The sequence below is a fragment of the Ambystoma mexicanum genome, chromosome 1p, assembly GCF_040938575.1.
Source record: "Ambystoma mexicanum isolate Mex_15411 chromosome 1p, UKY_AmexF1_1, whole genome shotgun sequence".
In the NCBI taxonomy this organism is placed as follows: Eukaryota; Metazoa; Chordata; class Amphibia; order Caudata; family Ambystomatidae; genus Ambystoma; species Ambystoma mexicanum.
Genome location: NC_090921.1, coordinates 1,280,660,034 through 1,280,687,095, shown reverse-complemented (window position 1 = coordinate 1,280,687,095; position 27,062 = coordinate 1,280,660,034). Strand labels below are relative to the sequence as shown.

General features: G+C 48.3%; 1 protein-coding gene across 4 annotated transcripts in view; it reads left to right on the top strand.

The window, feature by feature from the left end:
- Positions 1-27,062, top strand: part of TBC1D17 (TBC1 domain family member 17) — a 743,081-nt gene that overhangs the window by 497,539 nt on the left and 218,480 nt on the right. For all 4 annotated transcript variants that reach the window (XM_069605252.1, XM_069605249.1, XM_069605253.1 and 1 more), the window contains 2 exons: positions 14,056-14,155; positions 16,958-17,055. In XM_069605252.1, coding sequence (XP_069461353.1) covers positions 14,056-14,155; positions 16,958-17,055 — 198 coding nt within the window. The remainder of the gene's footprint in view (positions 1-14,055; positions 14,156-16,957; positions 17,056-27,062) is intronic.

Here is a 27,062-nt window from a genome sequence, read left to right as displayed (position 1 = left end):
CTGCCATACTCAACCTATCACTCTCATCTATTTCGCCTCGGACATCACATAACAGGTCCTCTCTGATCCCTGTCTGCCGTGATACATCACCGATGCTCCCCTCTGGTGTTTCCACCTGTATTATTCTTGTCGGTTCTTCCTCAATTCTAAACAATATTTCACCCTTTTTCCATCCTTCCTCAATTTGTCTACTTTCACTTGATGTTCTGGATACACGTCCTGATCGAGTGGGAGTGCCTGCTGTACGCTCACATATGTCTTTTATTCTTGAGAGTTCATCCTTTGCTATCGAGAGCCTCGATTCTAAATCGCTTGTTAGCTTTTCTATGTCCCCTCTCCGCGTGCTTGTCTGGGCACGCTCTCTAGTGCTTTCGTATGGTGGGGGGGCTGTTGGTCTTAGGGGTGTAGTAGTTGTAGGGGGAGGCACATAAGTAGGATCACTATACCCTGCTGCGGGTGCCGGTTTTTGTAATATCGGGTACAAACTAATCACCTCTACAGGTTGTTCTGTATTTGGCTGTTCCTTCTCCTCTCTTGGAATCATCAATGGGTTATCTGTGGTGGAAGGTAGATCAATATTTGGTGCCGGAGCTTTGGGTGGGGGTATTTCCTCAAATAGTCTCCAGAGATCTAAGATCTCCTTCCTGTTTTGCCACTGTTTGCCCTTATACTTGAGGCGAATGCACGTTCGTACCATATCTAGAACGCTTTTTTCAAAAGACCCCCCCTCAGGCCAAATCTGGGGCAATCCTTCCCCTTTTAATTCTGTTACCCATTGATCGTGGTATTTCTTCATTCGTTCAGCGTATCCCGGTAAGCTCGTACAAATATGTGACAAGGGAGTTTCTGCCCCCATATTCTAAATCACTAGCAACGACCGTGTCCACCTTCTTTACTTTTAGTTAGGTGTAGATATGTGTATGTATACCTTTATGGCACAGACAAGAGCGGACGTCTCAACGATATCGCCCAATTTTATTCACTGCGCAAATCCTTTCTCACTCACCACAACTCATCTCCTTCCCATTCCCATACACTCTCATGTGATTTCACTTACAACTAATCAACTACTAGTTATAGCCAACACTCTCTGGCACCCTCGCGGACCTGGGCACGCTCTCTGGTGCTTTCTACTACATGTCTCTTTTTGTCCTTCTTTCTCTTTCCATGTATCAAGCTGGCCTTTATCCCTCTGGTCTTGCCTCCTTCTCCTGATTTATTTTCACTATTTTCAACTGATAGACTAAATAAGCTTCACTGGATTCAGCTTTCCTCCACTTGCTGTCTTCTGTGCAGTTATCTAGTGGATTGGATTATACTGGGGTTGAGCAAATAGCGATAATACTAGAATTACACAAACTCGGGTATTTGTGTGTTGTCAAGCTGAAAGTATACGTGGTCTGTGAAAACTGAAATGCACTGGTAATGTGCAGAGGTTGTAAAACCGAGAGTAAACGTGTAAACTGCACATTGGGGATTACAAACTGGCAGTATGCTATGATTTTAAAAACGGGGTGCTGCCACAGGGTCCCAGAAGAGATAAAGAAAATGAAGAAGTGATTTGGTTTTCCTGTTTTCCGTGTTTGTTTTATCATTTCTGGTGGTACTTTACCAGCGTTTACAACATTTTTAAAATGTGTAATCCGTGTTTACCGATTGTTTCACTCAATAAACTGGCAAAAACGTTTACAGTGCATAGAAAAATATATTTTTATTGCTGCATGTACATTATGCATAATCTTTTAAAACAAAATAATCACAGATTATGCTGATGGAGCCCTTCTTATCTCTTTGCATTCTTGTACTTGTAGGCCTGAATTTATAATCTAAAAGGAAATCTACCATACAAAAACGCAAAGAACCAAGTAAGGAGTTGTTGGACTCCAGTTGCCTGATAAAGGGCAAGATAAGAGCTCAAATACTTTTTACTGGCAACGTTAACGTTGACGCTTGCATTAACCAAAGTTACCATAAGTGATGGTGTGCAATAGAGGAAGGTGCATGGGAACAGAGGCAGGATTATCTGTATACTCTTTTTCAAAGCTGCTTGCAGGACTAAGATCTGGGCAGCAGCGTGGACCTATGTTTCCCATCACACAATCTATAATTAAGTGGACACTTAAATATATCGTGGAACCTTAAAAAAGAGCTGGATATTTAAAAAAGAGCTGGATATTAGTTCAGTGGGAATTAGGGATTCCAATTCATAGACATAATTCTGCTATCCTTTAACCGCATTTTTTTGGTGGGGGCCAAGAGCAACCTCTATCGAGACGCAAGAAAAACAGATACTTAAAATACAGTAACAAGCATAGGTTGTGAGGGAGAACATTAACCAACCACCAACAGCCAAACAAGAGGGATAAGTCATTCTTTCTTAAGCTTACTTTGTTATACTTTTGTTAGGTTCTGTGCTATTTTCTTGCATGGATTTCACTGAATCCCTTTTCACCAAATTATTTTACTGCATTATAATGCAAATAAATGCACAGGGAGATCCTCCAACTTCCTTAATACCTTTCCCCACACCCTTTATCTTTATTTGCAGTAAAATGCTGTAAAAACCGTCCTGTGAAATGGGACTCAGCGAAGGGTGACTGCTAGGAAAAGAGGCAGTGGAGATTAGTATGGAAAAGGTTTATTTTTTTCCTTAGAAGAATAGGGAATTCAGCTTAGAGCTAGGGACAGACGCGGCATTCATTCCTTTAATAAAATCACTTTGTTGCAAAGCATGTCCTCTGGTCTATCTCCTATCTCTGATTTAACCACAGCAGTCAGTTGACGACCTGAGAACAACCTCTGCAACTGACCAGCACCAACTCTATTGAAGTCCTGCTCCAAGACCCTGGTTGGTGCTTTGACCCCTTGGCCAGTGGGAACAACCAGTCTCAACTCCTGCTCGAGGATCTGTGCCTTCTGATTCTATGGAAGTGTTCTTGGACCAACCAGTGGACTGACCAGTTTTCTCCTGGGCTGCGTCAGTGCAGCCATCACCGTTTCGGGTTCATCCTTGAAACTAGGAGGATCTTCAACTTGTGTATCAAGATGCATTTTCAACCTTCATGTATGAACGGAAGCCATTCTGGGCCTGATCCTTTGTTCGTCCATTGAAGATAATCTGTCGCCTCCTGATGGTGGTGACTCCCATTGCAACACATCTTCATCACTCCATGGAGGTGTCCTGAGGTGTTCTGTACCACAGAAATCTTCAACTTTTCTTTGTTGACTGTTCTGCTTGTAGCTGTCTGAAACCGATTCCAAAGCACAGTGACTGACCGAAACTAAATCCCTGTGCCCGAAAGTGACCTCTGCACCTATGACCTCTGGGCCTTCCCCGACTGGGAACAAGCACAGACAATTGGGTCCTCAATGTATTCCAGAGCATCAGTAGTGATCTCTGGAGATATCGGAATCAGCAGGGTAAGTTCCTGTCCCCCCCCGCTGTTCTCCTTAGGGCTACATGGGCGTAACGTCCTGTGCCTCTTCCCTGACTATGGTCAGTGGAGGCTTCCTAGGCCTATCCTAGAGATCAGGATTGAGTGAATTTACTTACCTTTAATGTTTTTACTTTTTTAATCATAACCACTGACATCGAAACCTACCTGTGAATTAAAACTTTAGAACTGGTAACTTTTGGGCACAAGACCCCAAACCATCTTAGGGTTGGACTGTGTAGGAACTAGGGAAGCTTTTCTAAGGTTACTTTAAAGTGTCTCTTCTATTTCTGATGCACGTGAGTACTTAACTATATTGCACTAGTTATTGATTCAAATGCGTTTCTATATCGCTTAAGGGTGAATGTATATATCTGTTTTATAGTGTTGGTGTTACAACATTTGACAAGACATTTTATTTGCTTAGTGTGCATTTTAAAGGCCTAATAAATAATTGTGTTACCTGTCGAAGTAGAATTATTTGTGTGAACTTATGTGTGGGCTCATTATAGTCCTCAACCACTCATACACCCCTCCTAAGGCTAAGCCTTGCAGCTCTGCTACATACCTTGATTGGATTTGCCTAAAATCTCACTGTCACCCAGGTCCCCATAATAGGGTAGATTCCCCAAATCCTCTCCCAGGGTTGATATTGGAAATTCATCCTAACACACACATATATGGAACCCCCAACTTTCTGCTGTTGTTTTGGACCTGTCCTGACTTTTGAGGTAAGGGAATTCTTTTCACTTCCCTTTATGTTGCTAAATTCAACTGTTTTGGGGTCACTGATTAATCCTTATCGTTATCAGTGGAGGAGAACACTGTTCTCCATTGTGAAATTCTCTGTTTATTTTGCACTGCACTCTTCACCCTTACAGTGAGGTGCGGTAGGGATTTCTGTCCCTTTAACTTTGGTTTTTGTATTTTTGTGGTTACTTGTATGATGTGTCCAAGATGGGCTGGTGGCAGTGAATACTTTTCTAACATGTTTCTTTTAATAGGTGCACTTTTCCATTTTACCGCGTAATGCTTATTAGGGTTCCATGTAAACTAAAATTGCAGTGCCAGGAGTTTTTCTCCTGACTTTTTGCCATCTTGTATTTTGGCCTTCTTCCTGCCCTCACAGGGCCAGATTTGCTGCCATACATGGTAAGGCCTTTCCCAGGGAAAGCACCAGATTTCCCAGGCATAGTGGTAGTGCATGCTTGTGACCGGAGTGGGGGCTGAAATTGTCTGGACCCAGTTCACATCCATTCCAGTGAGTGTCTGTTGCTTGGCATATGTGGTGACTGGAAGCTGTCCATGATTGGACAGACAGTGCCAGTTTGAATGTTGCAGATCCTGTAAGAAACCAGGTCTCTTACCCGCTAGTCCCGGGTGGGTCTCTCTCTCTCAGGTGGCTAGGGCACAGCCATCGCCTTTGGATCCAGTCCCTGGGGGTGAACCAGTGCAGGAGGATCACCCGGGTGAGGGGTCTTCGGGGAGTAGTAGTGGAACACCTGATGGCGAGACACGGTATACCTCACTTCCCTGCAGCACCTTTACCCCATCCTACCCAGTAGGATATATGGTAACTCTACACCCCACCCCTTTTCCTGCACAAACACTTTCACACGGACAGCACACTCTGGGTGAAAACAGACTCACACCCCAGCCGGGTTCACACCTAACTTCCATTAAACTTCCTCACAGATAAAGGCGGAGCAGGAGAGCACACTGAGCGAGGCAAAGCACATGAAGGAACAGCAGTTTTGAGACGGCAGCCGAACGAGGGAAGAAAGACGGCAAACGGCGAAGGATGTACAAGGAGGGGGGATATCCTTGAACTTTCAGGCAGAAAGCTGTTACTTTCTAGACACCTTTGGATTTCAGAGTATACAGATAAGAAACCAGACTGAAGAATCCTGTATTGTGTGTCGGAGATACCCGGGGCCCTCCTACACAACTGATCGAGTAGGAGAGAAGCAGCAGCGGCCATGGAAACATCCTTGGCTCCAAGATCAAAGAAAGATCAACACCGCTGGTGAGTTGGGGAAACCAATGCAAGACCGGTCTATGTTGAAGGCAAGTTTGCAAGCGGCAACATTGTATACAAAGAGCAGGGATAAAGATTGCTGAACGTGTGTGAAGAAAGACGCGACGACAGCCTAATAGCTAATGGATGTTTGAGCTGTAGCAAAGAAGGTACAATATTCGTGACAGGGTGGTCCAGCACCACAAGTGTGCTCAATCGAAGTCTCTGTAACATATGCGGCCAAGAAGTGACATAAACTAAAGTAAAAGATAAAGAATAAGAATTGATGTTAATCGAAGTGGTCATGTGACGGTTTATGCAAAACCCATCACACAATCGAAAGTCTTTGGTTTATGATACAAAGGGGTCTGAATCCGAACAAGGAGGATCCGAGGTCCGAGCCCGAACAAGGCAGATCAATTGCGAACCTGTGAAAATCCAGATAAGAAAGGAACTTTGGTGTTTGTTAGTTTCGTCAGGCCCTCTGCAGTAAGGCACTGTCATTGGGAGAGAGACTTTGGAAGAAGGCGCTGATACCTATGCTTTGAACTGTTTCCTTATGGCCAAGAAGCCAGAGTGTGTGTGAAGCTCAAACGTGCCACCTAGTCCTGTGCTGAAAGCGTGGGGAAGGACTGTGCTGAAAGCGTGGGGAAGGAAAGCCAACTGCTCAACTATCCTGACATATTTCTTGAACACTTTTTTTTTCCCCCTACATTGTTGTCCCACACAGGGAGGAAGGAGCCAGAGCATAAGCAACCCTGGAAGGCTTGGAGTGGACAGGACTTTCAGGACACTGAGCCTGTAAGCACCAGAGGGGCTGCAGTGTGGCGGGAACCTATACATCTAGAAGGCTAAACCGGGGGCATTTGAGGCCAAAACTCCTACCCTGGGTCAGACTCAAAGACCCATGCTTTTGAGAGGCTGGCAGTGAGACCCTGACCTCAGGAGGAATCCCATTTGAACACTGATGCACTCTGGGATTTGAAGTCCAAAAACGTTTATTTTGAGAACAGTTAAAGAGGTGTCTGAGCTGACTGAGGGAGACCTCTGAGGAGATAAGAGCAAGGCGGTGCACAACAGAAAGCTGTACTTCCAGGGCACAGGAATAGGAGGTTAAGGACAGCGAGAGACCAGAGGGCTGAATCCAGGCAGCTGGAGAGTGAAAGCCCCTTTGTCGAGAGACCACTACTGCCTAGAAGCCAAGGGGCTATGTAAACGAGCCCAGCAGAGAAGCAGAAAGATGGCATACAGTGCTACAAGGTTAACAGCAGACCCTACTGGGTGAACGGTAGAGTTGGGGAGGCGCTGATGCTGAAGGAGTAACAGCTTTTGACTCTGACATCAAATTGTGAATCGAAGTTGTCCTGTGGCGGGTCAAGCAAAATCCTGCGCACAGTCGAAAGTCTTTGATTTATGATGCAGAGAGAGGGACTCGAACCCGACGGAGGAAAGTCCAATAAAAAAAGTAAAGAAAGCTAGGGGAAGGGAACTGCGGAAGGTTTGAGCCTGATCGAGGGGAACCCTTATTTGAAGAACGAACATTTATTAAGGAACTTGTGTGTGTGTGTAAACTGTGTAAAACCCAGGGAGGTTGATCTGGACTTATGGGGGATGAGTTGGCGGGGGGGGCAGAGAAGGAAACCCCAAGAGGTCAAGCCTCCTAAACTGATAGCTTGATGCCTAAAGGCCAAGAGATATGATGGGTTATTTTCTGATATGAAAGGTTATTTATAACACGCTTAATACCCAGAGGTTTCTAAGCGCGGACCCCGGGATCAGACCTGTGTTGCTCTGTGTCATCTTGCTTCCAAGGTGAGCACGTTGCTCCTGAGCTATCTTCCCGAGAAAAGAGAGCTCTGGAAGATAGGCTCTTGTAACCAGGACTCATGTCTGGCAGAGAGTCTCCCAGGACCCCCCTTGTTATCTGCATATTTCAAGTAAGTTTGGGCCTCACCCTAAGTTACTAGGGGAATCCAGACGTGGACCCCTTGCTCACTATTCTTAGAGAGGCATAGCTACACCCTACTGATGAGGTTCAACCAGACCGAAACACGTGTCTGGGGTTGCTGTTGGTACTCTTGTTCAGAGGAGAATTGCCTAGCATTTCAGTGCTGGACTGTCCCAGGGCAGGACAAAGACTGATATGTTTGGTATATTTCTTCTCTGTGAAAGATAGTGAGCTAAAGACTCTGGGCAAGGCTCTTGTACCCAGGACTCGTGTCTGGCAGAGAGTCTCCCAGGACCCCCCTTGTTATCTGGAAGATAGGGTCGGCAGCTTAAGATGTATTCACACAGTTAAAGTGGGTCTGAGCCCGGGCGAGGGGGACCCGGGGTGAACAGTAAATCACCAGAGAAGTTGTACATGTGAAATCCTCACAAGAAAGGAACTTTAACGTTTATTGTGTTGCATAAGGCCCTCTGAAATAAGAGACTTTGAAAGGCAAAGAGACTTTGGCACAGAGGGCCCTGATGTTGAGATTCTGAACTCTATCCTCGTGCTAGAGAAGCCAGAGAGTGTGCTAAGCTTGAGTGTGCCGCCTTGTCCCGTGATGAAAACGTGGGGAAGGGAAGCCAGCGGCTTGAATATTCTGACATATTTCGTGAACACTTTTCGTTTGCATAACATTGTTTCCCACACTATTTGTATTTAGAAGTAAGGATTGGCCATAGGTTTATTAGTATAGGCCCTTTTATTTTGACAAGACTCGACTAGGACTGCATCATTATTATTTGATGGTCATAGCTTGCTCCCATCTTTAGATTTAGGATTAGATAGGCATTTTTCCAAACCCAGTTGAAGTTCAATAAGCACCCTTGAACTGTGATCACTTGTGTCTGTTGTCTAGGGCTCGCTCACTATTCTTAGAGAGGCACAGCTCCACCCTACTGATGAGGTCCAACCAGACTGAAACACGTGTCTGGGGTTTCTGTTGGTACTCTTGTTCAGAGGAGATTTGCTTAGCAATTCAGTGATGGACTGCCCTAGGGCAGGACAAAGACTGATATGTTTTAGATATTTCTCCTCTGTGAAGGACAGTGAGCTAAAGACTCTTGGTAAGTCTCTCGTAACAGGACTAATATCCGGCAGAAGGACTCCCAGGACCTCCCTTGTTTTTTGCGTCTTACTGTTGATACCAAGGTTTCCTTACACCACCGTAGTTTGAATAGTGCATGGTTGCTGAATGGCTGTGTTCCTGCATAAAAGGCATGGATCCTGAGGCTGAAGAGAAGCTGGCCCCTGGAACAGACAAATCGGTAAGGAAGAAGATGAGAGATGCCCGCAGCCGCTTGCAGATGACCAGAGATGCCTTCTGTGTAATCGCTGCTGCTCGCTCCAAGCATCAGGAGAACTCCAAAGAGGATGGCTTTACCCCTTTAGACTGGTTGGACCAATCAGTCTTGTAATGACCCGCATTCTGAGCCATCCGACGATAAGATGTGACCTTCAGGGCTGCAAACTGCCAATACCCTGGGACCTGTGACCACTGTCATTGCATCGTCTTTCTTTCGAAGATCGAACCCTCCTGAAATTTTGGTGGACTCCTTCCGGACCCCCAGAGGCAAGATTGCACTCCTTGAAGCCCCTCACCAGGGTGCTGGACCGAGAAAGCGAGATGAATCGACCGCAAAAATCACAGATTCACGAAGAATCCTTTGCTGGAAGCCTCTTCACTGTGAGATCCACTCCAGTGTCCCTTCTTTCGTCTGCCTGACCAAGAATCCGGTGACAGGGTCTGCTGCTGCTGCATCATGGAGGCATCATACTCCAACCTCGTCTTCCCTCCTAAGGTACTGTGAGACTCCTGGTAGAACTTAACTAGAGTTGTTTTGCTGCTCCTGTCTTGCTGGAGTGCTGATTACTGTGTTTGGTAGTTTGCCCATACACGTTCACCCAGACCTAATGACCATGTGCCTACACAGAGCCTTCTCTGAAGTCCCTGACCACTATTCCCAACAAAGAGTTTACTTACTTGCTACTGAAGACGTCCTCTGGAACCTTTGAATTTTCTACAGCTGTGCCTTACCTGTCCCTCCGAACTGGCGATGAGATACTCATAACTATATAGGGATGGACTTCTAAAGTATTATGCCTCTGTGAAATTATTGCAAAGTTTTTACTTACTGTGTGTTAGGTTGGTTTCATTTATTTTACTTGAACAGTTATTATAAAAGTATTTTACTTACCTTTTGAGTTGCATACTGCCATTGTCAAATTATACAATGGTGTGTTAGTTACTGTGAATATTGCATTGGTCCTTCTATTGCGCTTATTGAATGTTATAGTACTTACCTTCTGGGAATTGCTTACCTTAGTGTGAATATATAAAATATACCATTATTTGTATTTAACCTTAGAGTGTCAGTGTTTCTTTGGGCCTGTGTGTGTAGGTCTTTGTACCAAATGCAGCCCTTTCTCCCTCCTAAAATGAGCCTGGCTGCTCAGCCATTGCTGCCTACAAAGCGTGTGTGGTTCAGCCCTATACTAAGATTTGGAGCCCTGTGTCCCAAGTGTGAGTCTTCTGAAGTCCTACATAAGGTGGACTTTTGTAAAACTCCCTAACACTCTTACCCGGGGTGGGAGACCCTTTCAATGAGGCTAGGGAGGTGTGGCCGCTAACCAATAGTCCCCCCAGGGGTGGTAATATGTGGGAGGAACTCATGGAGAGGAACTCCCCTCCTTGGGACAAGGACGCGTATCAGTGACACAGCCACCTTTAACTCCCGACCCCATAAGGTAGTGACATCGCCCAAACCTCTTTTTCCTAGACTTATAAAAGAAACCATGTATTATTGTACTGGGTTAGGCAATTTTAACATGATTAGTACAGGGATGAGGAGGATCTTGAGAACGCTACAGTCAAGCAGGAAAAACGCTTGATGAGCTGTTGTCAATGGAACTGATGTTACGCCAAAACGGACCCTGCTATATCAAGACGTCAGAAACAAACAACGGCGAAAGAGAGATGGAGACCGAGAGATACAGAGAGGAAGATGGAGTTGGAAAGCGAAATGTGGTCAAGGCGGAGGTAGAAGTAGAAGGAAGACTCGAGAAGCTTAAGGGAGAGACATGGAGGGTGTTGGTTCAAGAGAATGCAGAAGAACGTCTCGCAGGCTGACTTGCGGTTGGAGGTAAGGGAAGCAGAAGCAGAAGTGAAAAGTGGAGAAGGCATCCTGCACAAAGGCAGAACACCAAACGTTGCACAAGGAAAACCTGGTGGCCGGTGGGCAAAAGTAAGGCTGAGAAAGAGTAGAATCAGCATAACACCCCGGTGAAACAAACTTATGTTATTTCTGAGACGCCCGGAAAGCATGGTACCATTCACCCATGATCCGGCCCAACTGAAGAACAGAGATGGGGTTGTGGTGGCACGAGTGGTGGAGGCTGAACGACCCGTACGGAAGGGACGGTCGAGGCCATTACCAACATCAGAACAACCAGCAGTACAGGGCCCAGGAAACAAGCGCTCGACGAGAGAAAAACTATGCATCGTCATAAGATCTCAGACAGAACCAGGGAAGCATCCCGACTCCAAGAGCAGGTAACGGGAGTTGTTAAAAGTCTGGGAGCGGGGCTGAGGCAAAGCTAAGAGAGAGCCTTAGAAACAGGCAACAACAAGCTAGTATGAATAACTGTTAACTAAGCAAACAAGTATAAAGAACGGTTAACTAACAGAGAGGTAACATTCACCTCTGCGGTTGTGAATGGAGTCTGTCTTTAAAACTCCTTCCCTAACTCACCGAAACATTATTCGAGGGGTTATCTTCTCAAACTCCGCCGAAGGACCAGAAACCCTTGCATGAGTCTTCTGGAGCATCATTGCCAAGAACAGAGATCTTGAGGGAACTATTGAGTACAACCGTTGACAAACGTAACATCCTAAAACACGTGGGAAAAAGAAGCCCTCTTGCACAGACCCTAGAATCATCTAATGCTGATCTTCAAAGTAAAACCCAATTAACCTATCAAAAGGCTATTCCAAGCTTATGATTGGTCGACACCAACTCCTGTCAAGAGTCCAGTCCTTTCAATCCACAGGGTCAACATTCCCTTTTGAAATAAGAAGAAAAACATTGTCTTTGTCTTCTCTTTTGAAAAGCTGAGAATCAGGTCCTTCCTTTTAGAAATTAACCTGATAACATCTGGGGAATCTAGAATACTTGAGACTGTAAATGTGAAGAAACCAAGAAAGTAGTGAATCACTTTGAATTACAAATCCCAGGCCAGCTCCTCAAAGGTGTGGCGCTGGAGAGTCGAAAGGAACTCGGGGAGCATCTTTGTCGTCCCAGTGGGGGCAAAATAAAGAACATAAAGTTGCATGTGTGAAAACAACTGTAAAGGAATTACAGGTTTTGCTGAAAACTATAAGGAACATGGGGGAACCAACAAGGAGAAGGTAGTCATTCTCCTAGCCCCACGAGGATACTGTAGAACTGTTTTTTCTTATTTTTATTTGTGCGTCACACAAAGCTCAAAGTTAAGGACAGCTAGATTTAGCTTTCTTTTGAATAAATGTTTATAGCAATCATCATGGCACCACTTGGTCAGTCTCTTGATTACTTGTCACCACATTTTGTCAACTGCTGGGGCGAAGCCCTGCTCCAATGCTGATCTACTGAAGGCCTTCATTGGTGCTTCGACCCTGGACCAATGGGAACAGCCAGTCTTGACCCTTGATTGAGGATCCTACCCTTGGGAGCATTCAGAGGTCCCAAAACCATTCTGTGGGCTGACCAGCTTCTTTGTGAGCTACCTCACTGTTCGGACTTTGGACTTCAGACCCTCGAATTGTGAAACAAGAAGCCTCCAACTGCAGTTGCAGCTCTCAAGTAAAAAGAGGGGCCTGGCAGCAGGACCAGATTCTTCTTTTGTGACATGAGGATCAACTTCTCCCAGTTCTTCACAATGGCCATTGCTGCTACCCACCTACATTGTGTCCTGAGTGTCCTCTGAGGTCTTTGTCAATGTGGTGGTTTTTTCGATATTGTGACAGGGTCGTCCAGGTGTCCGATCCTAGGAACCGTCTCACCAGAGCGCAGAATTGCTGACTAGCTGGACCTAAAATCCAGCCCCGAAAGCGACATTTTCACCCACGACCCCTGGTCTTCCCTCAACAGAACCAAGACACAAGACATGGGGGACCAGAGATTTCAGGAATCTTAGCAGTGATCCTTCAGTGAATCTGAGTACAGGGGGTGAGTAAACATATCTGTTCCTACTCCCACCTCCATTGGTTTTAATGGGCATAAAGTCCTTGCCCTACTTCTCCCTTGCCTGACTGCGATCGGTAGAGTTCTGGTCTAAAATCCTGCCCTGGGCTTCCCCTGTAGTGGTTCGTTTGGGAGAGGGTCTGCTAAGAAGCTTTCTTCAAGTGTGGACAAACCACATATAGCCTTGCACAACAGCACATGACAGCTACCGACTGAAAAACACTGCTACGCTCAGCGAACAGTGTCAACTGAACTGAAGCTGTCAACAGAACATCACAGCTCTCTCTCGCTCTTTTTCCTGCTAAGTCCTACTAACCTACCTTCCCACCCCCTCTTGCTTTACAGAGCCGCCAGAGCGCCAAGGAACCACACAAGTGGCAACTGTGCCCGGTATAATAACCTTTAACATAACATAACTTACAAACTTCCTGTTGGCTCTGCCAACCCTTTTTCATACTCCTTTTAAGACTCGTAGAACCTAAAAAGGGTTGAACTGGGACCTATGACTCTAGGTCCCACCTTTTCTAGCCAGTGAAGGATTGCTAAAGTGTAGTGCCTTATTTTATACGGCTGTGTGTGGTGTTTCTAACTCCTTTCTTTCCTACATATTAGTTCTCTAATTTGGTTCTTACCTTTATTCACTTCCTTTGCTACACTAAAGTTGCTAAAATTGTTTTACTTATGTTCAAAAGTAAAGTGTTGGTGCTCTGCAGACCAGACACTCCAATGATTGTGTGTCTATAACTGTGGTGTTTGTTTAGTATGATATTTACCTGTGGTTTTTAATTGTGAAGAGTTGTTCAAGGCATAAATAAATAACTTTTTGTGCATTCTGGCCAACTAGTATTATTAAGAGTGCCCAGTGTGTGCTTAACTTAACCCTTCACCAGTCTCACACCCTCCCAAGTCTACTCCTTGCTGCTCAGTCACACTACCTAGATTGTTTGGCTAAACTTTAGTGTCTCTCCCTTTTCACTATAATATGGTAGCCTCTCAGAATATGTCTACAGGGCTGATTCTGAAACTCCTTTATAACATTGGAATAGCATGTGATCTCATCCTCTAGTTCAGCTGGCCTTTCCTGTGATTATATTTATTCATTAATATTTTGTAACACGCTTAACGCTGGGGGCCAGTCTCTAAGCTTGGGCCCGGGATTCAAACCTGTGTTGTTCTGCGTTGTCTTGCTTTCATTACAAACGCGTTGCCTCTGAGCTGTTCTCCCGGCTCAGGATGTTGGGACATATTCAAGAGTTCTCCTAAACTCTTGTCATTGCTCTCCACTAGATTGCCATTGATCATCTTTCCTCAGTGACCTTAGCTGTTGTGATGGGAGATCCCACACCTCAAGTGTTTCCCTGGTTGCCTGTTGACCTAACATTTGCTTCTTTTTAGCATGAAAACTTTGAAGAGAGTCAGGAGGCTATGAAAAGGCAGCTGGTCCAGCTCAACTTCCTGCTGAGAGTCTTAGATCCTGCATTCTGTGACTTCCTTGGTACGCCAGCTTTCTCATCTGTCCTGTTGGGTGCAGTTCGGCTTGTTTCCCTGTTATATTAATGTTTGTGAATTTCTCTTTTGTTTTTTCTCATTGGCTCTTCAAGAAACTGGGATTGGCCCACCATAAACCTTAATTATATGTTTCTTTTTCCCGGTTCCTCCCCCCCATGCCAAAATCCCTAGAATTGTGCCTTCTAGTCTCATGGCCAGTAGAACACACCAATTCCTTTTAACTGCATAGCCAGTTCTCCACACGACAGCCATCAAACATGCAGCTACTTGTACACAGGACAATGCCAGTGCAGTGCACTGAGACCAGCATTGAATATGACTGCCCTGTTACCACAGAGCGAAGGCGCACACACACACACTTACTCCTTCTCTCTCTCTGCCTCATACACATTCTCTATCCCTCTGTTCCACTTGATCTAGATGCACTACATATCATACCTGTTCTCCCCAGACGAGGTTTCTAGACAAGTCCGATCTATGAAAGTCTTGTCAAAAAACGGGTTCTTCCCTGTTCCTCTAAAACCATCAAGGACCACATTGACACCCTGGTTCCTGCTTTGGCCGACTTCTGCAACAACTCCTTTGCCACTGGACTCTTCCGTTCCCCCTTGAGGCACTCACTTGTGCACCCTCTTCTAAAGAAACCCTCTGCTGACCCGTCCTGCCCGGGTAACTATCGCCCAATCTCCATCACTCCTTTCCTGAGCAAACTCTTGGAAAAGCTGGCCATCTCCCAGCTAAATCTCCACACTGAATCTGTTGATTGTCTCCATGATCATCAGTTGGGTTTCAGAGCTGCCAGAAGCACGGAAACTGCTCTCCTGAACATCCGTGAAGACCTGCTCGACCAACCTAGATTCCAACAACCCCTGTGTTCTCATCTTACTTGATCTCTCTTCTGCCTTTGACACGGTCAACCATGCCATCCTGCTCAACCGTCTCTGCGATAACCCCTCCCAGGTCCAACTTGGGTCCTTCCTCTCCTCTATCTCTATCTCTACCTCTGGTATTCCCCAGGGGTCTAACCGCTCTACATGGCTGTTCAAACAATACCTGGCACTTCTTGCCCACTGCATTGCTGCTCTCTGCCCCAACTTTCAGTGTTCTGCGGATGGCACAGCACATTTTCAGCCTCCTCTTCTCCTCGCATCTCTGTCTGTCTGCTATCTAGGAGTGGTGCGCTGCCAGTGATCTCTGCCTTAATGCCAGTAAGACTGAGATTCTCCTAATCGGCACACCTGCTCCCGTCACTTTATGGCCGGCGTCTCTTGGCCCTCTTCCTATTCCCACCTGTGAGGCTAAAATTCCTCTGGGTCATTTTCGACTCCATACTCTCCTTCTGTCCTCACATCTCTGATGTCTCTAAGAAGTCACACTACCAGCTGCACCTCCTCAGAGGTGTTCTTCCTTTCCTCTCCTTCCCCCAGAAGCTCACTGTCTCCAGAGCTCTGGTTCTCTCTAGGCTGGACTACTGGAACAGCCTCTTTCTAAATCTGCCTGCCCCTATCCTCCGCCTTCTGCAACTCATCCAAAACAGGACTGCGAGACTTGTCCTTGGCCTCAAGCTCAGGGATCGTATTTCTCCATGACTGAAATCGCTGCACTGGCTTCCAGTGGCTGCGAGGATTAAGTTAAAAACCCTCTGCATTTTCCACAAGGGCTTCTGGGGCCTGGGGCCCCTCAATACCTTCAAATATCTTCCTTCTCAAGCCCTTTGCTCATCTGCCTCCAACTCCCTCAGGGTCAGTCGCTTCTCCAAACAACAAGTTGGTGGTAGATCTCTTTCTTCGGCTGGGGCCTCCCTCTGGAACAGCGTCCCTGCCTCTCTGAAACTTGAGGAGAACCATCTCCGGTTCCGGAAGCACCTCACGACCTTCCTCTTTGGTTCTGCTTTTTCTCCTCCTCCTCTCCCCTGCTGAACTCCTGGCTGAAACTGAAATTGCACTTATTACCTGGCTACCCTCTGTTCTCTGGCCCAGGCCCCCCCTCACAGCCAGTTGCACACCTGCACGGCCCCTCTGGCAACCCTCTGCACTCAGGGGCTGTTTCTGTATCCCTAGCCCCCTACCAGCACCTGATATCTGATGTCTGCACTTACCCCTGCACTTCCCTCCACTCGACTGCACCCCTTATTTATTGTTTTTTTTATTTATGTTACTGTTGTCCTATGTACTGCACTGCCCCCTCCCTTTTCCCTTCGCACTTTTCCCTCTCCCCTCTCCTCTGCACTTGCGCGATCTCATTGTCACCTGGCCTAGTAAGATTGTTGTCTGTCTTCCCTCTGTTCCCCCTTGCCTCGTCGCACCTTGAAACACTTGTGTATAGGTGCATTATAAATGCCATATCATATCCTATATCATATCACTCTTGGCTGCTGTGTTCAAATAGAATATTCTGATGCATTAAATCTGATGATGGTCACCATATAACTGCTAAAACTCAAACACGCAGGAGGTAGGGGTGGTGCAACTGTATAAAGCTCTAGGGCATATGGTACAAGGGGTGGTATTGTTAATCTCCAACTAGCTCTAGGATATTGTGGTTGCTTTCAAACCCCATGATTAGAGGGGTTACTAATGCCACTTCAGACGTTGAGGTATATGGTATAAGGGTGATAAAGTGTCTTCGCCTATGGGTTTAAGGTTAAGGGAATGTGCTATGGTCAACCCCTTCAAATAGGCTGCGCCCTGAGTTTCCATATTCCGCCGCCAATGTTGGGCAACGGGTACTCGTGGTGTGGAGGTGGCCCTCTCTGTGTGTTACAGCATCTCCTCTTTTTGTCTTTCAGATTCCAAGGAGTCAGGCAACCTGTGCTTTGTCTTCCGCTGGCTGTTGATCTGGTTCAAACGGGAATTCTCCTTCACAGATGTTCTTCAGCTCTGGGAGGTAATGCGCCCCGTTCAGTCAATGGTTCTATCAAGTTTATTTTGGCTTTGATAAAGAGTCGATAAAACCTTTGACATAATAGAAATTCATTAGTCACAATAATAATCACTGGCTAAGTCAACAATTCAGTCTTTGCTAGAGGGAAATCTTTCAGCCAGATGAGCGGATGAGAGACTGGGAGGGGGCCTTCATGGCCGAAGGAGCATCACGACGGGAGAGGAATGCAGTGTCTGTGCACTCCGCGGGCCCACTTACCTCACCGGTACCGTTCAGTGTAATCTACCTGTCTGTCACTAAAATGCTGCCCAGGAGCTGCAACTAATGTTAGCGCTAAAGCTTCAACTATAAATACATTTTATTGCTGCTTCTTAGCTCTGCATATGTGCTTAAAACTAATGAAAGGGGTGCGAGATGCAGAGCGCTCCACTTCTGAACAACTGTGTAGCCCCATTAGCTGGTGCTAAAGCGCCACTTACGAGACAAAACTGAGGGAGACGCTAAACAGGACTTTGTGTGAAGGTCATTAGGGGTAGCAGCTGCTACGTTTTGCTCCCTCCTTTGTACCCCCTAGCACTGGCCTTGTGGACCCCTAGGTCAGAGATGAGAACAGCAGTGTCGGGGAGATAAAGCGAACGTGCAATCATCACATGAAATCGGGTGCCCTACTTGCCTGGTTCCCTCTTAGAAACAAATCCAATGAAAATGAAGTAGTTGTGACTGCAAATTTAAACTGCACCGTGCGGGGGCTCCCTGTGTTTTGTGCACCACTGCTTCGGCGTGCCCAGTCCAAGCGGATGAAGTCACTGCTGCAGCCAGGTGAGGTGTGTGTGTTTTCTTTTAGCTTTAAATATGTAGGGAGCCTCGATAATAGAGAGCGGCCGCTGCATTTCGCAGCTGGTGTACAATGTATTTGCATATTGGATTCTTGTTTTATTTTCATCACTGTTTCATGTGTATCAAGTGTCGCTTGAACGTGGTCACTCAGACATAAATAAATAAAACAAACAAACAAACAAAACGCTACCCAAGTACTGGTGGACGTTTAAGAGCAATTTGTTGAACCGTGACACCAACCCACACTGATTATTTTGGACACGTGAAAGGCTCACTTATAAATGTCGTTGCCACCCCTGAGCTCTGGGGTCACATTTAGAAAATTACCGTACGCTTTTCTGATGTGTTTTTTAAAAAAAAAAAGAATGTGTAAAAATGTTTAGCAGATTCATTTCTCCAGCATGGGGTCTGGCATGGATTCACATGCTCATATTCCCTGTCGTCCGGCTGGGAATCCTCGGTAAAGAAAAAATCAGTATCAGTTTCGTTTCTGATCTGTCTTTCTTAGTAGTAACCAATCACTGATCTCTGGGTCATACTGCCCCCAGCCAATGACTGCCCTCTCCCTAAGCCCCGCCTCTGGCAGCCATCCTCAGATTTTTACCGCACGCTCAAGTGTTGGGAGTCCTCGTGTTTAGCTCTCGAGTTTTTTACTGCGTTTTCACGTTTTTTCAGGAGATTTTCTCATTTTTTCGGTTTAATTGAGCCTCAAGCTCCACCGTTTCTACTTCCAATAACGGGGACCCATTTCGGAATTCTTCTACGCCCCTCAAGGGTGAAGTTTTCGTCGAGTTTACACTTCTTGGAGGATTCCGGAAGATCTGCGGCCTATCTCAACGGACATGGCCCAGGACAAAGGGAGCTCGACGCCCGGATCCAAGCTGTTCAGGAACTGCCCTGGATGCGGATTATATAACGTTTTCAAGGAGGACGAGCATTCGCGATGTCTCTACTGCCTCCATGGGGACAAGACGCACGTGGAGAAGGACTGTGCGTTCTGCAAGAACCTTTCAGAACGGACCAAACAAGAACGTCGTTCCCGCCTCGCCACCTGGCTGGAGAAGGGCACAGCAAGTGAGAAGACGAAGAACAAGTCTGAGCGGGCTTCTAAGTCCTTTGAGGGTGCCCCGGCGACGGGGGACCCAACAGAAGGCCAAGCACTGCGAGTCCGCGGGCTCCGAGAGCGCCGAAAGGTCGGGCTCTTCGGTTGCCAAGCAGGGTGCTACTTCCCCGGCACGTTCGACCACGAGCCAGCGCTCTGGTTCGGGGAAGAGGAAGTCCGAGAACGGACCCGGTCAATCTCGAAGGGGGAGCAAGGCGTTGACTCTCCACCCAGAAGAAGGCCCAGGACGCACCTAAGGTGGTGAGGGCCTTGATCCACCCGGCTAAGGCCTCTACCGAAGTGGTCTCTGCGACCCTGGCGGAGCCGGCTGAGACTATGCCAATGGAAACGGCCTCTGGGCCCAGAGTATCCCTGCCGCCATGGAGGGAATCCTCTTTCCAGCCCACCGTTAAGACCCCCGTGAATCCCCGGGTGAAAAAGAGGGGGGGGGGCGGTGGCCGTTAGACTCGGAATCAGCCGCTGAGGAGGAACTGGTGGAGACCGAGAGGGGCCTCAAAGAAAGGTTCATAAGCCTCAACGAGAGGTTCAAGAAGGTTCGATCCCAGGGGACGGTCCCTGCTGACGTGATCGAAGATAGCGATGAGGACGACGAACAGGGCCCAGTGGAGCGGCCATCCCGTCCGTCGCAGCCATTGCCCGAGCCCCAGGATAGCTCGGCGGCCATTTTGTTGGCAATCCAATCCTTATATACCGAGATAAGGACGAGATTACCACGGACCCCGACGGAGGATCCAGAACCAGGCCCGTCCGGCAACCCTCCGAACAAGCGGAGGAGAGGCCACCCCTCTCCGCCCTTCGTGCCCGCGAGGCCGGCGGACCCCTCATCCCCCTCGCCGGGAGAGGATACGGCGACGGATACGGCGACGGGGACGGACGACGATGGCGGCGAGGACACAGCAGACATCCCGTCGTCACCCCCCCGCGGACGTCCCCAGCTGACGAGGTTGGCTCTTTCCACGCCATGATAACCAGAGCATCCGAGCTCTTCCAGCTCTGCCCTGAAGAACAGAAAAAGGAGGGGTTTCTGTACCAACGACGAGAGGCTAAGAGGAAGACGGTCCTCGCGGTGCCTTTACTCGACGACATCTGGGACGAGGGGCTTGCTGTCCTCAAGAACCCTGCCATGACACCCGCCAAGAGGGACAGGTACAAGAAAAAGTAGCAAATACCTGATGCCGCCCCCTTGTGCCTCAGGGCCCAGCCCATGCCAGACTCGGTCGGCTCGGCAGCAGCTAAGAAGAAGGCAGCGGGCGCGGCGGCTTCAACTTCCATTTCCCCGCTGGACAGCGAGGGTAAGAAGTTGGACTCTATGGGACGACGAGTCATCTCGTCAGCGGCGACGACGATTAAGGCGGCCAATGCCTTCGCGATCGTGGCCCGCTACGACAGGCAGCTCTGGTTCAAGATAGCTCCCCAGCTAGATTTCCTGCCTGATGACAAAAGGGCGGAGGCCCTAGAAATTCTGCAGGAGGGCGATGTGGCGTCGGATCACGCCATTACGGTGGCAACGGACATTGCCGATACCTGATTTCGCCAACTGGGCAACAGAGTTTGCCTCCGACGACGAGGATGGCTCAAGGCGACAGACTTTCGCCAGGACGTCCAGGCCACAGTGTTGGACATGCCGTTCGACTGCAACAACCTCTTTGGTAAGGCTGTGGATGAGTCTCTACAGGCCATCAAGACCGACTCGGAGACGGCCCGGGGCCTTGGGGTGCTTCAGCAGCGATGGCCCTTTCGGAGCTCTGCAGGCAGATAGGGTGCCTCCAAAGGCTCCACCGGTGGCTCCTCCACCTACCGCCAGGCGGCCCGGTCCTCTTCCCAGGAGGCCTACAGAGGTCGCGGCAAGCAAGGGGGTTCCCGCCGTCGTTGCCAAGGAGGCCAAGGAGGCAAGGCCGCTTCCAAGCTAGACAGATCCGGCGGGGTGGTGGGAGTCCATCTCCACCGATCATTGGGTGTTGGACACCCTGGCCAACGGGCACTCGCTGGAATTACTAAAGAAGTGCCCTCGCATTCCTCCCGTGGCCAGGAAGGAGAATCACGTCCCTCAACTGCTGTTGGAGGTAAAGGCGATGCTCAAGAAAGGTGCCACCGAGCTCGTCCCCAGGAGGCTCCGGGGCTCCGGAGTATACTCAAGGTACTTCCTCGTCAGGAAGTAGACAGGCGGTTGGCGCCCCATCCTAGACCTGCGTCGGTTAAACAAATACATCAAGGCGCAGAAATTCAGGATGGTCACCCTCCAGCACGTACTGGGACAGCTGGGGGAAGGCGACTTCCTATTGTCGCTGGACCTGGAGGATGCTTACTTCCACATCCCCATTCTAAAAAGGCACAGGAAGTTCCTCAGGTTCTTGGTTCAAGGACGCCACTACCAATTCAGAGCCCTACCGTTCGGATTAAAGTCGGCACCCAGGGTTTTCACCAAGTGCCTGGCACCAGTGGCGGCGCGGCTGTGCCTGCAGGGGATCCACGTCTACCCCTACCTGGACGACTGGCTAATCCGGGCAAGGTCAAGGGAACTCGCCGTCGATCATACGGCAAGGACTGTCCAGTTGCTCACGGAGCTGGGGTTCTCCATCAACTACCCCAAATCCCACCTGGTTTCGTCACAAGTAGCACTGTTTTTGGGGGAGAAGCTCGATACAGTGGAGCAATTGGCCTCCCCTTCAGAGGAGAGGACCAAAATCATCCTGGGCAAGGTACGGTGACTGTTAGCCATGGACGTGGCCAGGTTGAGGTCCATCAAGTCCCTTCTCGGGATGATGTCCTCATGCATCTACCTTGTACCCCTTTGCAGACTTCGGATGCGTCTGCTACAGGAGTTCCTCGACGCCCGCTGGTTTCAGGCGGGGGGCTGCTTCGAGGACAGGATCCCCCTCGACGAGGAGTTCCGTCGGGCGATCCTCTGGTGGGGCACCAGGGCTCACCCCACGACGGGCACGGACTTTCAAACCCTGGCGTTTCAGGAGACGGTGACTACGGACGCCTCTCTGGAGGGTTGGGGGGGCCCACACCGGAGATCTCCACGCAAGAGGCCTTTGGCTCCCGGAGGAGAGGTCTCTTCACATCAACATCTTGGAGCTCCGTGCAGTGTTCTGGGCGCTCAAGTCGTTCCTCCCGTCCCTCAAGGACAAAGTGGTGAGAATCTTCACCGACAACACCACCACGATGTTCTACATACGAAGCAGGGAGGCGCCAGATCCCCAGCCCTATCCAAGGATGCCCAGGATCTGTGGCACTGGGCCGTCGCCCAGGGGATGTTTCTGGTTCTCTTCCACCTGGCAGGAATAAAAAACACCATCGCCGACTCACTCAGCAGGGAGCTGCGCTCGTGCCACGAGTGGGAACTGCACCAGGATCAAGTAGATCGACTCTTCCAACGATGGGGCAAACCCGAGATCGATCCTGTTCGCGACGGCGGCGAACTCCAAGTGCCAGAGGTTCGCCAGCAGGTTCCCACAGCCGAGGAGCATGGGCGATGCTTTCTCGTTCCCTTGGGACGGCCTGTTTCTATACGCGTTCCCTCCATTGCCATTGCTGCTCCGCCTCATCTGCCAGCTCAAGAAGTCCAGGTGCAGGATGATCCTCGTCGCACCGGCGTGGCCGTGGCAGGTCTGGTTCCCGGACCTTCTGGACTTGTCAACGTCCCCGCCAGTCAGGCTGCTGGCGGACACGGATCTTCTCTCCAGAGAAGAAGGCGCCATTCTACACCACGACCCACAGTCGCTGAATTTACAGGCCTGGCTCCTGCAGCGCTAGAGTTTGGAGGGTACTATATCCCGGCTGATTGCCGAGAGGTTCTTGCAAAGGCCAGGGCGCCCTCAACTCTCAAGTGTTACGGTCATAAATGGAAGAGGTTCTCTGTCTGGTGCCGTGCACAGAAGATTAACCCTCTGCAGATTACGGCCCCTCAAGTGCTGCCGTACTTACTGTCGCTGGCCAAAGCTGGACTGGCCCACGCCTCCATAAAAATACATCTGGCTGCCATCTCCCGATATACCAGGACTACTGGACGGGCGTCTTTGTGGTCTCATCGCCTGGTAAAGGAATTTATGAAGGGACTATTCCATTCATTCCTGCCGGTGAAGGCTCCTGCCCCGGCGTGGGAACGTAATGTGGTGCTGACCAGGCTCATGGGAGCCCCATTCGAGCCTATGCATTCGGCGCCCTTGAAGTTCCTGTCATGCAAGACAGCGTTCCTCGTGGCCATCACCTCTGCACAACGAGTGGGAGAGATTCAGGCCCTATCTTGCAAGCCTCCATACTTGACTTTTCATGACACAAGGGACGAGCCCTTGGTGTTACCAGTTTTCTTCCCGTCGCCTTCGACGCCGGCTGAGAGGACTTTGCACTCGCTGGATGTAGCTAGAGCACTGAAGTTCTACGTGGACCGCACAAAGAGTTTTCGGAAGACGTCACAGCTATTCGTGAACTTTGGGTCTGTGAATCAAGGGAAGGCTCTCTCGAAGACTTCCATTTCCAGATGGCTCTCCGGCTGCATCATGCACTGTGACCGGTTGGCAAACCGACCGCTGCCCGGCTGTCGGAGAGCCCATTCGACCAGGGCGATTGCTGCTACCACGGCGTTCCTGTCTGGTGTGCCCCTGCTGGACATCTGCAGGGCTGCTACGTGGAGGTCGACGCACACCTTCACAAGATTCTACTGCGTCGATCAGGACTCCAGGGAGGAGTCCAGGGTCGGCCAAGCAGTGCTGCGCAACCTGTTCGCTTAAGGTGAGCCTGGTGAGGAGGTAAGAGATACTTAATGTTGAGTTGTTGTATTGCTTAATGTTGAGCCTGTTGCCACCTCCCTTGGTTGTGCATGTGTATACTGCTATGTATTCTTTTATTCATGAGCATGTGAATCCATGCCAGACCCCATGCTGGAGAAGGAACAAGTTACTTACCTGTAACTGTTTTTCTACAGCATGGGTCTGGCATGGAATCACATGCGAACCCTCCCACGTACCCCTCAGCGGCTCTTCAATTGGTCATACTGCCACTTGGCGTGCTACCAAATCTGAGGATGGCTGCCAGAGGCGGGGCTTAGGGAGAGGGCAGTCATTGGCTGGGGGCAGTATGACCCAGAGATCAGTGATTGGTTACTACTAAGAAAGACAGATCAGAAACGAAACTGATACTGATTTTTTCTTTACCGAGGATTCCCAGCCTGACGACGGGGAATATGAGCATGTGAATCCATGCCAGACCCATGCTGGAGAACAACAGTTACAGGTAAGTAACTTGTTCCTTAAGGTTCCTGGTCTATTTTTAAACATGTATTGGGAAAGATATAGCATGCTGGGGTAAGGTACTAATATGTACTGTTGTGAAGTGAAGACTTCACAAAATTAACCGTTCTATAGGGAAGATGTTTATCTCGCAAGGAAGGTGAGATAATCCTTGCAGCTTGAAGAAACTTGTGAAATAACGGGTTACATCTACATTAACATTTAATGCTGATAAACGATGTTCCAATTCAGGGCCACTCTGCATAGCAACCAAGTTCAAATTGCATGCTTGGACTTGTAGGCACATTTTCAATGGGGGAATACAACTGCAAGTCCAAGCATGAAGTGCACACTATGATGATAAGAAGACGTCATGCTTGACATGGGGCGCCTTACCAGCCCAGAATCTGTAAGGTTCTATGTAGGCTCCACACTGCTTTGTTACAATATGTCGAACTCTCTGTAAAAGGGACACGCTGCACGCAAATGGCACCTTGCAACATACTTTGCTGTAAACCTATACCTGTAGTGGTAACTTTATGCTTAGATGCTGTGATTGATCATTTGACCAGTGATTTAAAAGTGTTGGATTTTCTTTAAGGGTTGCAACTTGCAGGATTTTGGCATTTGTATGTCTGTGCAAAAATGTCCCACTTTTACTATGGGCTTTTTGCAGCGACACCTGGTCATGGCTCAAGGGCCCTTTTAAAGTAAGAGTTGTGGTGGCAGTCAGAGAAGCTATATGTCATCCTCTGGAGATAGGCTGTACCTTACATGATGAGTGTTAAGGGGTATATATCGGCCATTTGAGACTGTAACTTGCAGATGGTGAGTGCACTTAGTATGTAAGGCATTAACTATGAACCAAAAACAAAAGGTACTGTTTTGTTAAAAAAAACACCACCATCCAGTAAAAATGTCTAGATGGTATAACAAAGAAATCCTTTTATTTCTCAGATAGTTGTCTCAAATTAAAGCATAATGTTGAAGACCTTAAACAACATTGTGACCAGCTAATACATGATTGCCTTGTTCAAAGTCTTAAAATTGATGACAAAACTAAAACCGGTCACGTTTGAGCTAGTGGATGATTTCTTTTTAACATTCAGGTTCTTATTCTTCAGGCTTGTCATGTCAATCCGACTGGGTCCAGCTCTTTATTAGGAAAGATGTTCTTTTGCTTCTTTCCCTCCATAGACAGCTATGGAAACCCCCAACATGTTGCTGTTGTTTTGTACCGGTCCTTCCTTTCGGAGGCAAGTGAAGCCTTTTTCCTTCACTTCCTATGTCTTACTAAACTCATCAGTTGTTGGGGGTACTGCTCAGTTCTTATGGTTATATGTGCAGGAGAACGCTGTTCTCCATTATAAAATTCCCAGTTTATGTTACTCTGCACCTTACTGTGCAGTGTGGTAGACATACTGTGTGTCACTTTAACTTTTGTAACAGTGTGGTTACTTGCATGATTTGTCCACGACTGGTTGGTGGCAGTGGGTCGTTTTCTACCGTGTTTCTTTTTGTTCCCATGTGCACTTTTGTATTTCACAGCTTAATGCCTTTTAGAATAATATATTCTCTAAAATGGCTGTGTCACAAGATTTTCGCCTGTCTTTTGGCTGTCTTGTATTTTGGCTTTCTTGCTGCCCTCTCACTACCTGGTTTGCCATATATGGTAAGCCCTTTAACTGGCAAAGTGGCGGTGTGTGTTTGTGGCCAGATGTGGGGGCTGTGAATGTCTAGTCCCAGGCCACAACCATGCCAAAGTGTGTCTGTTGTTAGGCAGATGTGGCCAGAGGCTGTCCATTTTCGGACAGCCCCTGCCACTTTAAATGCTGCAGATCCTTACCATTGGTGGAGTTGGGCTGCATCTCTAGCTCTAATACTCGATAAAAGGAGGACTTTTGCAGTCAGTTATCAGCCTGTTGTTGGCGCCAAAACCGCTATGAAGAAGAGCATCCTGGTGAAGACCCAGAACTTGTCACTGCAGCCAACCAGCATTTTCTTCTTCAACCATCCCAGCAAAGTCCTCCTCCTTTAGTGATCTCCAAAATACTTTCATCAATGCTTCAACCCCTGGATCACTGGGAATAATCAGTTTCGAACATTGCTAGAGGACCCTGCCATCACAGTCCTTCAGAGGTGTCCCAGAACCATCCTCTGGGCTAACCAGCTACCTGGTGGGCTAGCTTGCTGCATCGGCTGCATCCTGAGTTCGGACTTGGGACTCAACACATCCTTAAATTGTAAAAGAAGAGGCCTCCCCCTGCAGTTGCAGCTCTGCAGTTTGTAGAGGGGCCTTGCAGAACCAGCTTCTTTGTGTCAGCCTCAATAGTCCACTTCCACCATTTGTTTTCAGTGGCCATCGTTGATCTCCACCTGCATTGTGCCCTGGGTGTCCTCTGAGGTGGTCAACAATGTGGTGGTCCTTTCTTCATCCTTTCAGGGTAGTCTATCCCTCCAGTGCAAGGAACCATCACGCCAGCGTGCTTAACCACTGACTAACCAGGCCTAAATCCTGATATCAAAAGACCCCTGCACCATCCACCCTAAAATCCCCTCCAATGGTACCAATACACTGAGTACGGGTGGCAAGCCGTGCATCTGTGCAGATCTCTTTTCTCTGTAAGGGTCTCTCCTTTGTTGTGGAAATAAATTTCTGTGCCCCCCTACAGTCTGAGGTCTCCAGTGGAACCCAAGGGCGACCGGTGGTGATCGCCCTCGAACCCATGACCAAACGACCCTGCATGGTGACTACAATGGTAAAGCTTGCCTTCCCCAGAAATTAACAGTTGGCTGGGACTATTCATACCTTTCTAGGA